This window comes from Pollachius pollachius (assembly GCF_949987615.1).
Source record: "Pollachius pollachius genome assembly, chromosome: 20".
In the NCBI taxonomy this organism is placed as follows: Eukaryota; Metazoa; Chordata; class Actinopteri; order Gadiformes; family Gadidae; genus Pollachius; species Pollachius pollachius.
Genome location: NC_136953.1, coordinates 15,966,409 through 15,985,530, shown reverse-complemented (window position 1 = coordinate 15,985,530; position 19,122 = coordinate 15,966,409). Strand labels below are relative to the sequence as shown.

The following is a 19,122-nucleotide window of genomic DNA, read 5'->3' as shown; positions in this document are numbered from 1 at the left end:
CTCCTCCTCATCTTCATATTCCCATGGCTGCCGGGGTTAATGTCTTTGGATTCGGGGGTGGGGGGGTAATACCGGTGGAGAGGTGAGGCAGTAAGAGCTTCAGCACGGTAAACACAAGGACCTGGGGGTGGGGGGGGGGGTAGGAGGCAGTCTGTGGTTGATACAAAGGGATGCTCTTCTGACAGAGGGGTCTGCAGAGTGTGAAAGAGACAGAATGGCACTGTGAGTGTGTGTACCTGTATACACACACACGCAGGTACACACACTCACAGACACACACACGCACGCACACACACAAACGTGCAGGCACACCTACACATGCACAAACTTGCCCGAGGAGCCGCACGACAGTTGCTCGAGTCGAGCGCATCTGCCCGATCTCTGAGCCAATCGTATCGTCCCGTTCCCCGTGTTTCCCCCAGTGCGGTTCATGTCCCGTCGTCGAGGGTCCGGACATGCGGTCAGCGACCGCTAACGGCCGTCGCAACGCGCGGCTGTGCCACTTGGACGCGTTTTCGCCCGCTCGGTTGTGCCTGCCGCTCGGGGGGATCGTGAAAACGTGCGACGCGCCCCTCCCGGGCGCGGCCTGCTCTCTCTTAAGTCCTCCGTTTAATCCTCATTAGGCTCCGTTGGGCTCCGACGCTCCGCTTTCCACCGCTGGAAAACGACCAGTTAAAAGTAGAAAGAGGCCCGGTGTTACCGAGGTGGCTGGTGTTGGGTTTAACGCCAGCCTGATGAGGACTGTTCCATTGATAGCGCGGGGCGCCCTCCCCCCCCCCCCCATGCCTTCATAATGGACTCCACCATCAGGCAGGTAATTGGGGGAAAACTTTAGCGCTTACGACCGCTGACGCGACTTCACTCACCTCCCGTCTCTCCCCCCCCCCCCCCCCAACCCTCTTTCCATCCCCCCCCCCCCCCCCCCCCTCTAGTCTGCCGGGCTCCGAGTTGATGAGGTGCTACGGACCCCTCGATCAGGTCCCTACCACGGGTGCTACTTGCATCCTTACCCCCACCCCACCCATCTCTCCCCCAGCACCTCATAGTCCAGGAGCTGTGAGGCTGCCAGGGTGTGTCTGTCTGTGGTGTGTGTGTGTGTGTGTGTGTGTGTGTGTGTGTGTGTGTGTGTGTGAGGATGCTGAGGGTCAGTGCTGTGTGTGAGCCCGTTGGTCACGTTTCATTAAAGCGGTGATTAAGGTCCGGGGGGGAAAGTGAAGGGGGGGACGTGGACCCGGCGTCCTATAGGGCGGCCAGCGAGGCCCAGCGCTAAACACTGACACCTCTTTATAGTCGGGAGGCGGGAAACTGGGAAAAAAAACAGGGCAGCAATTAAACATGTGTGCGCTGCGGTGTGTGTGTGATGCATCGTAATGGCTCCCATAAAGAGCTGAGGGCGGGGGTGGGGGGGGCATTCCTTCAGCAACTTCTGAGCAAGAGAGGCGTATGTGCAGCCTGACCACAGAATCTGCACCCAAACCACAAGACCCCCAAACCCCCCTCTGGCTCTTGCTCTCTCTCGCTCGCCCTCTCTCTCTCTCTCTCTCTCTCTTGCCCCCTCTCTCTCTCTCTCGCCCCCTCTCTCTCTCTCCCCTTCGCGCTCTCTTACTCTCCATCCCCCCCTCTCTCTCTCCCCCCCTCTTTCTCTCTCTCTCTCTCTTACTCTCTGTCCCCTCCTCTCCCTAACTCTCTCTCTCCCCCCCCTCTCTCTCCCTCCCCCCCCTCTCTCGCTCTCTCTCTGTCTCTCTGTCTCTCTCTCTCTCTCTCTCTCTCTCCCCTACACTCTCATCATCCTCCCATAATTCCTTTGCCCCCCTGGTCTCAGGTCTGTGTTCACTGTGTAGAATGTAAACAGTGAGACTGTACCGCTCTCTTCGAAAACAGACCCATAAATGTGGAGACACCATTTTGAAGAAGTTATTTGTTTGTCCATTGTGTATTATATATTTATGTTCAATTAGTTGATCAGAGAAAATAACTGAAATAACGACGTGAATATGGATTATTTTCAGGATTCAGGAAATGGTCAATGAAATAAAGATGTTATCAGTTTAACCGCATTGTAGGAGAGCTGTTTGTATTTTTGTGTGTTTGTGAGTTTGTAATTGTAGCAATAACTTTAGTTCTTGTATCTTCTGGTTCCAGGGAGACGCTGGCTCCTCCGCGGCGGGCATCAAGGTGAGAATCACGTTAAAGCAACTCCAGAGCTGTTGACAGACTTCTCTCCTTTTCCTTCACAATAAAAGTGTTGGGGGGGTGAAATAACCAGCTCTCTGTCTGCTTCCTAGGGAGAACCAGGAGAGCCCGGAAGAGGAGGAATAAAGGTATTTACCTCCCTGCCCCCCTCCCAACCGAGAAGTACTGTACTGCAATGTGTTTCAAGTATATCAATACCAGGGACCCAGAGAGAAATAGCGAAAATATACATAGCATATCATAACAAATATAGCTGTGTTTGTTTATCTCCTGCACCACAGCATTGTTTACCTTACAGTTTAGATCATGCTTTCTGATACGGTAAGAACGCAAACTGGACGGCATAATCTTTTCTCTTTTAACCGAATTTGCTTCACATCGTGATTCGTCTATAAATGCTATACCCCCAACCCCCCCCCCTCCCCTCTCCTCAGTGAAACTGGGAACTTCTGTGGTCCCACAACCCCAGTATTAACAAAGGGTAGAGTCAGTGTGTGAGCAGGACAGGACGGTGTCGTCATAGCGCCTCAGCGAGCAGCCAAGTGGCTAATAACTCTATCATAGAGCATCTTAGTGCCCGTCTCTGGAACGGGCCGTTCTCGTTGACCCGGGCTCGTCCGTGACTGGTTTCCTGACCCGGGCTCGTCCGTGACTGGTTTCCTGCGGTCTGCCGTGCTCCACTGGTCAGGTTGAGGGAACACGGCCCGTACGGGTCATTTATTTGTTGTTTATGTTCGATCTCCGCGAAGGTTTACGATCGTGAATAGCATTCTGAGGCGATGCTCGTTCCGCAAGGGAAATCTGTGTTGAACACGCAATGAAATTCGTTGTTTTGTCATCATATCTGTCTGGCTTTACAAGTGCAAGAGGTGTGAGGCTGGCGATCATCCATCGGTTGAATAAATCAGCATATTGTTCTCAATTTATTAATTAATATATCATTGGTAAAAAAAAGAAAGAAAGAAGGGAAATACACTTTCCATTCCTCCGTCGAGCGTTCATTTCCTGTGCTGTGATGCATTGAATCTGTCATCGTATCGGATGTTCTGGAAGGGTTCGGAGTGAGCCGAGTTGAACGCTCCACCGCGCTCCATCGGCCCCTTGCTGCTCACCAGAGACGTGTGTGCGTTAGGTTTGCTGTGTTTTCATGAGCCGTGCAGCGATATTTATGGACCTTCCTCACTGAGCCCCGGAGTGCCGTTACAGTTGATCCCCCTCACATCGGGCTGAATATCTCTTTTCATAAGCCGTAAATATTATACTCGTAATAGACCATCAAATTACCCCCGCTCCCAACTCTTATTTTGAAAGGAATCCTCATTGAGATCCCGTTGAGGGAATTGACCTCCTTATTCTTTTATTTTGTTGAATCAAATGTCTGCGCTTTACTGCAGGGCTGCTTTGATGCAAAGGGAGTCTCAGGTTCCCCCTGATCTTAACCGTGACCCCGATAACGGAAAAACTGAAAGTTTAAGTGCAAGTTTTAGCAACTTAGGTTCAACGGTAGCTCAGTGAAACGCCTTTAAAATCCCCGGATCCAAGATACACACGTTTCCAGTCCAGGAACATGCCCCGGTTTGTCTCGTAAAAAGCGTTGAGTGAGTGAAACCGTGACGTTGATGTCTGCTCGAAGCGGATTGGTCAGCGCAACACATTTATAAAACCCCCGACGATTTCAGGGGGGCCTTGCTGCATGCGATGATCTGACGATGCATGCACCCAATCTGCTGCTGCCACTGACGTCGAGTGAATGAACTAACAGTAACACAAAAGACACACTAACACAACACCACACCCCTCCTTCTGACACACCCAGCGAGTTACCTTCAGTCCAAGCTCCGCCCTCGAGCTCTCCGCCATAGCCCTCCTCGTCCAATGACACGGCTCAGTTGGGGCCAGGCTGTAACGTGTCACACTTTTCCTGTGTAGGGAGAGCCGGGACTTCCAGGGCTGCCCGGACTTCCGGGGATTAAGGTAAATGATGTGGCTGTTCATCTCCATTCATCCCCCAGTGGTCGCCCTCAGTGTCATGTCCCCCTCGGTCTCTGTAGCCCTTAGTCCTAGCCCCATGCTCCCCCTGTCCGCTCACTGCTGCTGCTGCTGGTGATGATGATGCTGATGGTGTTGGTGCTGATGCTGACCCATTGCTTAGCAACGCTGATGCAGGACATCCCTGGGTCGTTTATATGGTGTTGGAGGTGCATGACCACCACTGGTCTCAGGCTTGCTGCTAACCTGCTTATATCTCAGCTAAAGGAGGCGAAATGCATTCACGCGGCATTCAGAAAGCAAGCTTTTTTTATATGAATATTATATGAATGAAAACTTTTTATCCGAAATGCTGGTTAAAATAAACAAACGTTTGCATGCAAAGATTCCCAAAGGGGAATGGAACCCCAAAACCTAGCTATGTTAATGCCCGAGACGGGTTTGTCTGAGCCTCTGCATCTCTGGGTGATAATACTATGAATATCTGAAAAGGTGCAATTTATTTTGAAGGAGCGTGATCGGGGAGTTCATTTGAACCAGTTCACAGTTGGTTGATTCAAGACCCATTCTCAAAGACCCTCGGTTTCCATTTAGAAACTCACACAGCACAAGACCCGAGCAAAGAGCTGAAAGAAGCAGTGGCAATTTCTTTCTTCTGCAATCAACAGTGCCTTCAGTGGGGCTTTAAAGGATTTATTCATTGCCGTTTACGAGTCCCAAAAAAGCCATTTAACGTTATGGAGGAAAGCCCTGTATACAGCATCCATCTCAACGCAAACAACCAACACTCCCTCACGTTGCACAGGGCGGACATCTTGGCTCAAAACTCTGCTTTCGACGGAAAGAATGCTCCGGCCGGCACGATGACATCACGCCTGTTGCTGCTTTGGCTTTCGTTTTGCTCGTCGACATTTTAGTGCCTGTTACCTGTTGGCCTTGTAAAGAAACGCTGTTTACCTCGCCCTCCTGTTGGTGTTTTAGAGGCCCCGAGCGCTCGATTGATCCTCCACCTTGTGCGTCTCACCGGCACCGCGCCCTTTCCCTCGCGCCGCCCGGTGTTTACCAAGCGTTGGGAGTGTGTGTGTGTGTGTGGGGGGGGGCGTGGCCGTCTCGCACGGCGGTGGGAGTCTGGCTCAGTGCGAGACCCGAAGCTCTAACCCCGGTTAATAGAGCCAGGGTGCGAAGGTGGAAAACCGCAGCGCTCACGCGAGGCTGACGGCGGAGGGGCTGAATATAGAACCCATCACCCGCACCTCGCACCAGAGCGCTTAGCCCGAGAGGGGCTGGGCTTGAGCGCGCAAACCGCTTTCTTGGTGCAAGACGTGAAACTCACAAAACCAAACGCACCTCCACAAGGTCGGATTAGAGGTTGGCTGAAGGTCACACCCTATGCCCTCACACGGGGAGAGGTCGTTAGCGGAAGGGAAACGCAGGATTCATCATCAGCCCTAATGGTTGACCCTGCTGCTTTTGTCTCTTTGTGTGTGTGTGTGTGTGTGTGTGTGTGTGTGTGTGTGTGTGTGTGTGTGTGTGCGTGTGCGCGCGCACGCACCGACATTCTCAACCTCATGTGCCTAACCGCCTGGGCATGCTGTTGTTCGTGTTGTGTGTGTTATTCGCATGCTTACGTCTGTCCACATCCCTTCGTGTTTTGCCCCGAGCCTCTCGTCGTTCATACCGTGCTCTCTGACCGCACCGCTGCAGCTGAGCGCTGGGGGGGATAAAGGGCCCCTGGGGGGGATAAAGGGCCCCTGGGGGGGATAAAGGCCCTTTAGCGAAGTCACAGGGACACCTCATCACTGCCTGACGCTTGCTCACTGTCCGTTTTCCTCTGTCCAGGGCGAGCCTGGCTTCTTAGGACCACAGGGGGAGCCAGGGCTTCCAGGGCTCCCAGGAACCAAGGTAAGGGCCCCTGAGAAGCACGTGTTGGGGGTCAGTAACACTGTAAACCAGGGTGGGGGTCCGCAGCTTAAGGAGGGCAAGGCCGTCTGTCATATCGTAAGACAGGGCCGGCTGCAGTCTCTTTGATTCACCCCCCAAGCCCCTCACCTCTCCAGACGAGGGGTTCATTTGATGTGGTGGAGATGGACGTCAAACGCCCTCGTATCGGTGTGTGTGTGTGTGTGTGTGTGTGTGTGTGTGTGTGTGTGTGTGTGTGTGTGTGTGTGTGTGTGTGTGTGTGTGTGTGTGTGTGTGTGTGTGTGTGTGTGGTGAGGGGTCTGTGGGGGATCCTGGTCCCTATAATGGCTGTGCAAGTCCCAGGGTCTTTGTCAGTTAGCGTCTAGGGGCCACACTGAGGGGTCATGTAGAGAGAGGTTATTAGCGGCCGTTTGATGGGGTAGAGTCAGCGCTTATCAGCTCAGACTGGCTCATGCTGAGAATGAATGAGTGATGATGACACAAGAGATGGGATTCTCTTTGGGATAAAGTATGACAGATTTGTTGGCTGAAATCTACAATCGTTTTAACAGTTAATCAGCAACGTGTGGCAGGCGATTTAAACAGTTTAAGGTTTTTAAGAGATTGTTTATTACTGTTGAATGGTCCAGATTAGTTTTCTCCACTATATCATGAATCATGGTCGATGCAGTTCATTATGAATGGTTTGCACCAGCTTATGGCCCGTGTTCATTTCCCAACACTACTCCACAAGCTTGAGAATCTAGCCTTCAGAGATAACCTTGCTTTTTAAGTGAATAATATTTGAGTACTTAGCAAATAAATCCAAGCGGTGCATCGATATATTTTTTAATTGGACCACTGTCGCAAAACGATGTGTCCCTGTTTTCAGACGTCCAAAGCCGTCACATTGAAAGATAGAGCAAAGAGTCTGACGCACCGATCTCAACGCTTTCCACTGACGCTTTGTTAGATGACACAATCCTGTGTATGAATGTATAATTTATCAACAATGAAAGGAAAACACAGACAGATTCCATCCCTTCACTTCAATTCGACTGAGGAATAGATAGAGAGGCGCTCAGCTCAACAGCTCTCTCTAGTGGCTGCTTTGGGGTGGTTCACTTTTGCAAGAATTAGAAAAAAAAAAGTTTTCTTCTTCAGTCAATGTGAGTAACAGTCTTGCGTTAAAGAAGTTTCTGGAATTTAATCTGATACAAACAAAGGGTTATCTCCAGATTAGATTTGGATTACATGGATGAAACTGATTACAATACAATTCTATTATTTTCGATATTTAACACAAATCTATCCAGGAGAATTTCTTCCATGCTGTCAATTCGATTGTATACCACAGAGAACAAAACTAGGAGCTTTCAAAGCAGCATTTGATGACGTTGATAGAACTATGTATTCATAAAATTTAGAAGCATGTGACTGATAAGGTGCTGGTTGTGTTTATGTTTCCCCCTCCTGGGGGGGGGGGGTCTTATGGGGTCTTAATGGGCTGTGGGGGGGGTGTTTTTGTTATGACCTGCAGGGCGAGAGGGGGGATTATGGACCCCCAGGCAAGGGGGACAAAGGAGAGATCGGGACAGCTGGACCAAAGGTAAGAGAGAGAGAGAGAGAGAGAGAGAGAGAGAGAGAGAGAGAGAGAGAGTGTGTGTGTGTGTGTGTGTTTGCAAATCATGGATGTAGTTTCTTTAAATATTTTTTTGAAGCTGCATTTTATTCCCTCCTTCTCTGTCTCATCCCACTGTCTTCACCGTATTCAATTTACTGTCCACGAAGACTAAGAAATATATACATATATATGTTCATTTGATAATATAACTTAAATAAAAAGTGGCATTCAAAGGTAATTGGCTGTTCCTCACAACTTTTCCCTTGTTAAAGGCATGTTGGCCCAGTGGTCCTTTGCCGCCCCCTACAGGTAGAACCCCGTCATTGCAACATAAAATATTCCGCAAAATTCATTCCAAATAGGGCATTTAGCAGACGCTTTTATCCAAAGCGACTTACATCGGTTAATACACACATTGACACACCGACGGCAGAGTCAACCATGCAAGGTGACAGCCAGCTCGTCAGGGTTAAGTGTCTTGCTCAGGGACACATCAACACTCAGCTAGGAGGAGCTGGGGATCGAACTAGCAACCTTTCGGTTGCAAGACAACTGCTCTACCTCCCTTGGCCATTCCATGGCCTTAGCTGAGTTCATCTTAATCATCATTAGAAAGACAAATACGCCATTTACGCCACTTCCTTGTTTTCCTGCGCCAAAGCAAAGCCGATTCAGTTGGCTGTTGTTTACTTCTACCCCGGCAGCTGGTCAAAGCCTCTCGAGAGAAAACATCCCAAAGCTATTTCCCATCCTACCGCTAACCCCCAGGAACAACAAACACTCCCTGTGGCGGATAAAGTCAAATAAACACCTCTGTTTCCGTCGTGGTTCTGCAATGTTGATACTTGGTTAATTAAGTAGCCGGGGAAGGGATTGGTGATTGGTAAAGAGAAGTCGGGGTTGACAATGAGTGTTTATCATCATAACCTCTCTAACGGGAAGAGAACACATCCATCTGGAGGGGCCATTATGGCCCCGTGTGTTAGCATGGGTCGTGACCTTTGACCTCTGAATGCTGCAGGGGTCACCGGGAGAGGCCGGCGTTCCAGGGTTCAGAGGCACCAAGGTAAGCATGGATTATGTTTACATTTACATTTATATTGATAATGTAAATGTGATGCACGGGGAGAGCACCTTCACTTGCACCAAATGTGGTGTACTAAGATGATTGAACACATTATATGTGGTGCTACGCACATTATTCAAGAGTTTATCCCAGCTTTAGTCATCCCTGACTAAAGATGTCGAATAGTAAAGACATAAAGAATGATCAAATGCATGAATGGAGTGATGTTTATCATTGTGTCCGCATCATCTCCCTCTATCCACAAGGGGGAGACCGGAGACAAGGGAGTCTTCGGAGCCATTGGCCCACAGGTGAGAAACAGCAACACTCATACGCAGTTTAAAAACGTAACAGTTCAATCTACTGCAATAGGCATATGCATACAATATTAAGTGACTCTGACATGATATTGATAATGTTGATAGTGAACGTTAAAGAACATATTAACGTTGTAAGAATGTATACATTTAAATGATAGGGCAGCGCAAGCTGAACTGCAATAACTCAAGTTCACCTCTTGGGGTCGGTATCGAGCAACCAATTTGTCTCTTGCCGTTGCCTCTGCAGAAATGCCGTCACTTACACCTGGTGCCCTAGATTGCTTTTAAAGTCGCAATGAACGGCCCCAAAGCAAAATAATATTTAATCTGTTATGATTGTATATGTCTTACTCCAGATTCATATTTTAATGTTTATTTGTGTATCCAATGTGTAGGGCCCCCCTGGACAGAAGGGAGATCAGGGAAACACGGAAATCATCGATTACAACGGCAACATCCAGGAGGCTCTGCAGGTCAGACTGACCGCAAAATAAATAATCAGCACGCTTTTATTTTCCGAAACGCATCCATCATTCGAACTTTTCAATGTTCATTAAGAAGGCTCAGAAAGGAAAACGACTCTCTTTGTCCATTTCTTTATCTCTTCATACTTTAAACGTGCTCCTTTCTGCCGTTGTTTCTTCGTCTTCTCCTGAGGGTTTGACGCTACACACTGATGGCGTGAATAGGATGTGTAGTCATGACGATATAACCGCCCTGTGCCTTAACAAGAATAGGGCCCTGCCTTGACTACCAATGTATATTTTTTAATTATTATGCATTAAAAAAATACAAAACTGTCGTAGGGAAAGAAAACATGCTTCCATCAGGTACAAAAATTAAAGATAATTATGCATTGGTGATACTGTTCAAAACAATAGTCGTGCGAACAGAAACCGCCCGTTGACCACATTTTCTGGGGGAAACTCTGTAAACATTGACTGGCCATTGAATGAGTCACTAGTGGTCGTGGAATAGAGACAGCCTGTGTGCAGTAGCACACCGAAACGCTGCCGTCTCTCTCTGTTGTGTTTTCCACCCCCATGGTAATCTTCTCTCTCTCTCCTCCTTAATCGTTTCTCTTCCACCTGCAAACCTCCTCTTTGACCGCCGCCCTTCTGGCGCACAACAGAAGATTACCACGTTTACAGTCACGGTAAACAATGCCTTCATCTGTTGTCTGTGTGTGTGTGTGCACCTGCACGTGTGGGTGGATGTCGTTCTGTGAGCAGTGTGTGTGTGTGTGTGTGTTCCTACATGGCCCCTGAGCCTGAACCGCCCTCCCTCCACGGGGGGCCCCCCTCAGGTCCGGCCCCAACGACGCACCGCTCCCCTGCCTTTCCCCTGCTCCCCCCCCCCCTGTCTTCCAACCCGGCCCCCCCTACCAGCCCCGGCCCCGCCCCTCGGCGGGGGCCGCAGGTCGATTGGCAGCGCGGCGTCTCGGAGCGGGCGCGGCGGCAGAGGGGAGGACGTTGCTGTCGTCGTTGATCCTTCGCCGCGTTCCCCAATTAAAGATCCGGCGGGTTTCCCTCGCCCACAGTCTAACATCCGTCCTCGTCACCTCGACTCAGCGAGGAGGAGCCGGGGATCGAACTAGCGACCTTCCGGTCACCAGTCAAGCCGCTCTGCCTCCTGAGCCGCTGTCGCCCCGCCCCGACCGTCGTACCGCGGCGTGTTTCTGACCGTGTGGCTGCCGTGTGTTGACATGTTGTGCGTGATGTCTTTGTGTGGGTCCTCACGAAGTGTCTCTTGTTTGTTCCCCTAGGGTCCCCCTGGTCCACCGGGGCCCCTGGGACCTCAGGGCCTGAAGGTAAACGCATGAATGGGGAGAAGTGTCACAAATCTGCGTCGGACTCTTAAGTCTGACGGGCGACGAGCTCAGATCGGGGTTCACGTTCTTTTTTCCGTTTTGATTTGATTGCCGTAATTTCCCCACATCGGTGTGACCCGAGTGTAACCGACGGGCGAAAGAGTCCCCTGGTGATCCTAACGAGCATCCTGTATTTGCTCCGTGTCTAGGGGGACCAAGGGCTCCCCGGTCTACCGGGACTCGACGGTGAACGGGTAAGTCTGAAGTTCTTTATTCGACAGACATTTTGAACCGGCCGATCCGCGCCCTGTTAGAGGAGCGCTTAGAACGGCGTGCGTATGGCCGCCTACTGCACGCTGACTATGGGGCGTGTTCTGGCCTCCTCCCAACACGGGGGGGGGGGGGGGGGGGGGCGTGGTGAGGCCGGTTTAGTGTTACGTTTGGAATTGTTTGTTGATACAAGCAGACACTCCACACACACATCAGGGTGTGGTGATGGTTGGTTTAACCTGTGCACACGATTACTAAAAGCACACCTCACCCGGCCCCAGAATCTCTCAGACTCATCAGACATATTTCAAAAGACCCCCCCACCCCCCCCCCCCCCCACTGTCTCTTCAGGGCTACAAGGGTTCCAAGGGAGACATGGGGATGCCCGGCTCTTCTGGGGAGAAGGGCACCACCGGCCTGCCAGGACTTCCTGTAAGAACCATCTTTAATATTCAACCGGGACATGCTCCTGCACGTCCCGTTTGTTCAGGGGACTTTGGACGAATATGTTTGTCGTTTTCATAGTTAAAATTGTACAGGTTTAAAGAAATGGGAACAGGGAGTGCCTGTGTGTGTGTGTATGCGTGCATGTGTGTGTGCTTGTGTGTGGGCCTTTGTCCACTCGTGCGTGTGACGTGCGTGCGTGCCTTTCATCGGTGCGCGCTTGCCTTCGTCGACGTGCGTGCGTGTGTGTGCGTGCATGCGGCGTGTGTGCGTGTGTGCGTGCGTGCCTTCATCGGTGCGCGCTTGCCTTCGTCGATGTGTGTGCATGCGTGTGTGTATGCATGCATGCAGCGTGCGTGCGTGCATTCGTCGGTGCGTGTGCTTGCGTGTTCAGGAATGTGTGCTAGCCTCTTGTCGACGGTCCCTTGCGTTCCTCCGAGTGAGGTGGCTCACCGTCCTGTCCTCCACGTCTCCTCAGGGGATCAACGGGGCCAAAGGGGACCGGGGAGACTCCGGGATGACGGGCGCCGAGGGGCCCTCGGTACGTGTCCTCCTTAGTAACGCCTCCTCAGTAGCAACACCTCCTCCTTAGCAACGCCTCCTCCGTAGCAGCGCCTCCCGGTCGCCGACCGAAGCGTGGTCAACGTTGCGCTCCCATCACAGCTCCCTTTATTCCTCATATTCCTTCATAATAGATTTTGATGTGTCGAGATACAATTCATCGTAATTCTTAACGTTTTAATTTTTTTTTTGTGGTTTGTTTTGTAGATCACCGGCCCCCCAGGCCCGCTGGGGCCGCACGGACCCCCAGGACCCATGGTGAGACTTACTTTTAGGGGTTCACCTTCTCCACGTGCTACCCCGATACTCTCAGGCCCTCCACTAACCGTGGCCAACACGCAGCCTCAATCACACGTCGGCGTGAGCATGGATTAGCCACCGGGTTCATGTTGACTTGGGTTCGGTAACGGGCTCTTTTGTTTACCTCATGAATGACATCAACAACACGTGGATGTTTGTCGGATGTCAACCCAACGTGATCAACTTGATTCATCATGTAGTACACCGTGTTGCACATGGCTTTGCGATGCAAAGTACAGAATCATTCGGTGATTGACTCACCTGCAACGTTCCGGAAATGCAGCAGGGCAAGCAGTCTTTAATGTTGGATAAAGTCTCAGGAATAACATTCTACCCTGCTCTAATGACTTGCAAGGGAAAGTCTATATGATCATGTTGAAGCACTTGAAACAATAAAGGAAGCAAGAGAGAGATAATACCTTTTGCTAACAAGTTAAAAATATATTGACTTTGAGATGAGCCAACTGTACCTTGATTCGTCATATTCTATACATTACACTACAAACATGTTTTTCTTTTGATTTCAGGGTCCCCATGGTTTTCCCGGACCGAAGGTAATCTTACGTCATGTATTTTTCCTTTTCTTTCGTGGCCCAGATGTGCTCAGTCTGAGTCTGAGTCTAGACGAGGCTGCACCGTTCTCAGTCAGTCTAGACGAGGCTGCACCGGTCTCAGTCAGTCTAGACGAGGCTGCACCGGTCTCAGTCAGTCTAGACGAGGCTGCACCTGTCTCAGTCAGTCTAGACGAGGCTGCACGGGTCTCATTCAGTCTAGACGAGGCTGCACCGTTCTCAGTCAGTCTAGACGAGGCTGCACGGGTCTCAGTCAGTCTAGACGAGGCTGCACCGGTCTGAGTCAGTCTAGACGAGGCTGCACCTGTCTCAGTCAGTCTAGACGAGGCTGCACCTGTCTCATTCAGTCTAGACGAGGCTGCACCGTTCTCAGTCAGTCTAGACGAGGCTGCACCGGTCTCAGTCAGTCTAGACGAGGCTGCACCGGTCTCAGTCAGTCTAGACGAGGCTGCACCGGTCTCAGTCAGTCTAGACGAGGCTGCACCGGTCTCAGTCAGTCTAGACGAGGCTGCACCGGTCTCAGTCAGTCTAGACGAGGCTGCACCGGTCTCAGTCAGTCTAGACGAGGCTGCACCTCACCAAACCAGACTCTCAGGACAGGGGACGATTCCCGCTGAAACGTGCCGTCGTCAAGTGCCTTGTCACAATAATACCGGGGGCATTGAGTTCATAACGCTGCACTAGGCTGCTAAACGACTTTATGTAAATGTAACGTGACAGGAACCAGTGGTGCACATATGACAAGCTTTTACATTGCAGACAGTTCTTGTTTTCTTGATACTTTGGTTGCACTGGCACACCTTTACCCCATTACCTCAATTTACATGAACATCATTAGTCGATGTTTACTGGACCATTAGTGAACAGTTCATAACTGTTAGTTCATGCTTATTACTGCATGAACTAACGCCACATAATGGTTTATTACTGCATGAACTAACGTAAATGAATGATTTTATTACTGCATGAACCAATTTTACTTTTTCATGCTCTATTCAGGGGCATTAAGTGTTACCAACGTCTCTTTGAGTTTGGACTAGAGTTTCCACATACCCTTAAGGCCTAAGTCAGTCAGTCAGTCAGTCAGTCAGTCAGTCAGTCAGTCAGTCAAACTGACTGTAGTCTGACACCCGGTTCTCACTACAGACAGTCAGCCAGACTGACCGACTGACACTGACAGACTGACTGCCTGCCTGACTGACCAACTGACTCTAGTCATAACCGGGTGTCAGCCTACCAGTGGTCAGGCCGGTTCCCCCAGCCCCTGGTGTTGTGGCGGTACTCAACCCCCTCCCCTCCTTTCAGGGCGACGGGGGGCTGCACGGGGCCAAGGGGGCCAGGGGCGAGGTCGGGCACAAGGGGGACCGCGGACCCCTGGGGCTTCCCGTAAGTACACTGGTTCTGACCCACTGGCCCCTAACCCCCCCCCCCCCCACACACACACACACACACACACACACACCACCGTCCCAATGTGCCCCCCACCACAACCCTCACTCACCCCTGTTTTGTCTCAGTGTAGCATTGGTCACACACTGTGTGTGTGTGTGTGTGTGTGTGTGTCTACCCCTGTGTGATCATATGTGTGGTTGTGTTGCGCCCCCCCCCCTGACTGTGTGTTAATCCTCGCCTCAGCCAAACCCGCTCGTCCCACCCCCCCCTCACATAACCTAGAATCGTGTACTGTGTTGTTGTGTTGTCGTTGTTGTTGTTGATGTTGTTGTCCCAATAACGGCCAATAAGTGTCTGTTCTCCCCCCGCCGTGGCGTCTCCGTGGTTACTAATCCCCGCCTTGTCCCCATGTCACCCACATACCTCCACACACCAAACAGGGAGCGTCTGGCTTGGACGGCAAGCCCGGAACCGGGGTGAGTCATGTGATCAGAACCTCCATCCACACCTTTCGCCTCAGGCTCTTTGCGTCGTTGCCATGCCAACAGTGCGTACCATCCAGCGCTCTCGTCCTCTGAAGGGGGGGGGGGGGTGACGATGACCCATAGGGGAAGGTTGTTGTTGTTTATGTTTTGTAGCTCTTGGTAAGTTTTGCCAGCCATCCCTTTGGTTCAACTGTGATTCTTTGTCCGTGCAGCCATGACTTTTGTTAAATTGGTTTCGTTCTATAGTAAGGTAAGACCCATCCCTGCCAAAGTCTGAGGCACGTTTTAATCCCACTGGATCATTTTGGTCCACGGATAAAAACGACAATTACAAAATCTTTCCCCGAACAAAAACGGGTGGCTTGCAGTAAAATGAGTTGCGCAGCACTAGGACTCAAGAGTTCACTTTGAGTTCACATTAGATCCTGTCGAGTTCAGTGTGTTGTGTTCAGTCCACACGACTCCCTTAGACCCCCCCCCCCCCCCCCCCCCCCCTCGCCATGGGTCTCATTTACACAACATTAACAACATCCTCATCGTAAGCGTACTTTGTGTCCATAGCATGAACGGATAACACCAATCAATGAGTCTTTTGCGCCCTTTGTGTACATTTGAGACATTGTGGCGACGCTACTGTGCTGCTGCCATAGCCCCCCTCCACCCTCCTCTCAGTCCTTCTCGGGGCCAGGGGGGGGTTTCTGCGGGGGTCTAGCCTGTGTCTCGGTCCCCTTGTGTGACGTGTTGTGGTGGATGCTGTTCGCAGGGCACGGACGGACCCGTGGGCCCAGCCGGACCTGCCGGGCCCAAGGGAGATATAGTAAGAAAAGGGTTTGGTTTTGTTCCAGCGTTTGCATGTTTGGGATGGGGCAGTGCACTGGTGAGTGACTTTATGTAGAGCCGCAGGGGGGGGGCATGTGCCCCTAAAAGACCCCCCCCCCCCCGGTATAGACCTGACTTAGGACTCATGGGTCGCATCAAGTAGCCTTACAAGCGTCCATCCAACTTCAGTCCTTTGCTCAGCAAGCTCTTATCACTTTTCCCTGACATCTGCCTCAGTTGTTGGGCAGTGCTGAGACAAAAGGAAAGAGTTGCTGAGCGGCAATCTTTCTGAACTGTCTTCTGCGTCTGCCCAACCCAGAACTGGAAATAGACAGAGCCAATTATCAACACACTTCTATTGGCTTGTTTTCCTAAAATAACAACTCTCCTTTTGGCCTTTATTTTTTCGAAGAGTCGGGAATGAGTTGGCTGACTCGTCTGAGGTGTGGTGTATTTTTTTTTAGTTCAAATCTGGTTCGAGCGCTAATGTTTGTGTAGCTGTAAAGGTGTGTTCACACCCAAAGAGAAGCAAATATTTTGCGTCATTCAGCCTCAAGCGTTCCAGCCATTCACGCCGATGAAAATATTGGCATCTATACGCATCTATGCATTTGTGCCCAAACAAAAATTCACTTCGCTTTCGGGTTAAATGCAGAATAACACATGGCTCTGTTTGTGTGCAGGGGGAACGAGGCAGCTCCGGAGAGCCCGGTCCGAGAGGACCTTACGGACTACCTGTAAGTTGGTACTGAGAGCACAGCCACACCTGTCCCCCTCACGCTCCATACACCTGTCCCACAAGGATTCATTAGAATGTGTCCTAAAAGCTATGAAAAAGGTGATTTAGCATTGGAAGGAATTCGAGAGATGTGTTTACATTGCTTTAAATTGCAAAAATATGAACAGGTTGCAATTTAACCTATAAAAGGAGGCCTTTGCTGACACTTCACATGCATAGAACATCCTGTGGGCTGATTTCTATTGTATCTGAATCGGACCAGTTTTACAGAGTCAAAGGAAGTCCAAGCACAGATGAAGGGCTCCGAACTTTTTATTTGTACATTTTATGTGCCTTTATCCACCCGCGGCTCTCCCGTGATAAACCGAATCAGCCTTATATCATAATAAACTTGAGGTGATGACTAACGTTTATTTGTGATTATAACTAGCATTGGTTCATGATTGTTATTTTCTCAACCCACCTAGATCCCACTGCAGTGCTCAATGCGCTAGCTCGAGCAGGCTGCAGTTCACTTAGCGGCCACAGGGATCAGTAATGAGTAGGGATATCGGATTCTGCCAACTAGACTCTTAGGGTTGGAGTACATGTATTGTCATGTTTAGAAAGATATATTGCGCGTCACTTAATCAGCCACGATAAAGCAACTGGCACTCTGACAGCAGGAGGTGTGGACTGAAGCCATGCTACAATACATATTTATTGATATAATAATACATATTTATGCCTTCTTTCAGGGATCTGCCGGAACCCCAGGCTTGGATGTGAGTATATTTGTAAAAATGTACGATAAATGTGCATTATTTTGCGCTATGCTCAAGTATGCTAAACAAATATAAAGATAGACTCATATTACCTGTACTATATTGTTGCACTTGTGTAATATAAAGCGACAACGTTTTTGTGTCGTTTCACCACCACATTGCTATATGTTGTATCTTCTCCACTCGCTCACATCTGATCAGCTCACCATCTCAGAGCCATTCCTTGTGCTGATGTGAGAGATTAACGAGGTGTGCTTTGACAGGGCTTGATTGGAGAGAAAGGCGACATTGGGGAGAGAGGAGAAAAGGTAGTGCTAGACGCGCCATGTTAGTTTGTCTTACCCGTAACACGACAGCTCAGCACTGATGTCAATGGACGAGTGACAGCATGAGTCGGATCAGATAGACACTTGAGTGAAGAACTAAAAAGCAAACACATATATGGAGTGAAGCTTTGGGGAAGCATACATTTATATACACTTTGGTGCAGCAGAAGATAAGGTTATGCATAGAAAACACACAAGTATCTAAATGTCTAACATATGTTTTCAACAGGCACAGTTTGACATAAGGGCTTGGGGATGGGGGGGGAGTATATGTGTCCATTGATGAACTAGGATGATTATTGGTCAAGGTGAAAAGGTCATCCTCAATTCATCAATTCAAAATCACTCACATACATCCACTGTTCAGTAGGTTTCCATCACATTTCTGCCAAATCACATCTTCAAAGCATCCAGAGTTATCTCCTTGGACAGGCCTAGCGCTCAGAATCAGGCACTGGTTATTGTGCAGCAGTCCATTGACAACAGGCAGTGTTCACTCACCTGTGCATCTGTGTCACTGCATGCCCATGGCAACATACCGATGGCACCTGTTATCATCCTGATCCTTGCCTTAACCCTCTCCTTGCTTGTGCCTCTGTCATTGTTCTTCCTGAAGTTCCTCCAACTCTTAAGCAACGTGTTTCATGTTTACCTAATAGTCCTTCTTCTCTGTTGTTTGTTTTCTGACCGAAACTGAATCGTTGATTTATACAAAGTATTTGATTTGCTAATCGTACTCTGTGATGAACTGGGAAGTAAATGTGTAAATGTATATGTATGTTATTGATCAAAGTATTACCTATTTAAATCATAGTCTTAAGTGTAAACAAATGAATATATTGTTTCGTCCCTTAAGCCTTCCCTTTAAACAGGCATTTTGTTTCTTGTATGTGCAGAATTCATACTTTTGACGCCCTTACTTTGAAATGTCAATAACGTTCTCTGCTGTTCTGGAGGTGCCTTCCTTGCACCTCGGGCCTCTTTCCTGACACCTCCTTCGGTGACGATCAGCCCTGTAGTCCTCTTCCCTCTCACTAAACCCCTCCTCCAGCCTTACGTGGCCAATCCGGTCTCTCCCTCTCACTAAACCCCTCCTCCAGCCTTACGTGGCCAATCCGGTCTCTCCCTCTCACTAAACCCCTCCTCCAGCCTTACGTGGCCAATCCGGTCTCTCCCTTCTGCCCAATTTTAACAAGTCCCGTCCCTGTCTTCCCTTTCTGACTTCCTGACTGGCTGTCTATAATTCCTCCCCCTTCCTACTAGCATTGTCGCACCCCCCCCCCCCCCCCCCCCCCCCCCCCCCCCATGTACCGTCGATGTGCCCTGACGGAGCCGTTGTGTCCACAGGGGGAGAAGGGAAAGAAGGGCAAAAAGGGGCCCAAGGGGGAGAAAGGCGAACAGGGCGCCCCCGGATTAGACGCCCCCTGCCCGTTGGTATGTCCCACCCGGTCGCGTGCTGGAACACACCTCCCAGACACCCAGAGAGCACGCAGGGAGAACGCAGAGAGAACCTAGAGAGAACCAAGAGAGAACCCAGAGAGAACCAAGA

The 19,122-nt window shown here is 50.2% G+C and overlaps 1 protein-coding gene across 1 annotated transcript in view; it reads left to right on the top strand.

Moving 5' to 3' along the window:
- col25a1 (collagen type XXV alpha 1 chain) overlaps positions 1-19,122 on the top strand; it is a gene marked incomplete at its 3' end in the record, with an annotated part of 128,701 nt that overhangs the window by 106,307 nt on the left and 3,272 nt on the right. Inside the window, 22 exon segments of the mRNA XM_079758022.1 lie at positions 2,143-2,175; positions 2,286-2,321; positions 4,123-4,167; positions 6,022-6,084; positions 7,622-7,690; positions 8,727-8,771; positions 9,038-9,082; positions 9,487-9,564; positions 10,224-10,247; positions 10,857-10,901; positions 11,111-11,155; positions 11,523-11,603; positions 12,094-12,156; positions 12,384-12,434; positions 13,004-13,030; positions 14,354-14,434; positions 14,881-14,916; positions 15,689-15,742; positions 16,428-16,481; positions 17,221-17,247; positions 17,511-17,555; positions 18,921-19,007. Coding sequence (XP_079614148.1) covers positions 2,143-2,175; positions 2,286-2,321; positions 4,123-4,167; positions 6,022-6,084; positions 7,622-7,690; positions 8,727-8,771; positions 9,038-9,082; positions 9,487-9,564; positions 10,224-10,247; positions 10,857-10,901; positions 11,111-11,155; positions 11,523-11,603; positions 12,094-12,156; positions 12,384-12,434; positions 13,004-13,030; positions 14,354-14,434; positions 14,881-14,916; positions 15,689-15,742; positions 16,428-16,481; positions 17,221-17,247; positions 17,511-17,555; positions 18,921-19,007 — 1,134 coding nt within the window.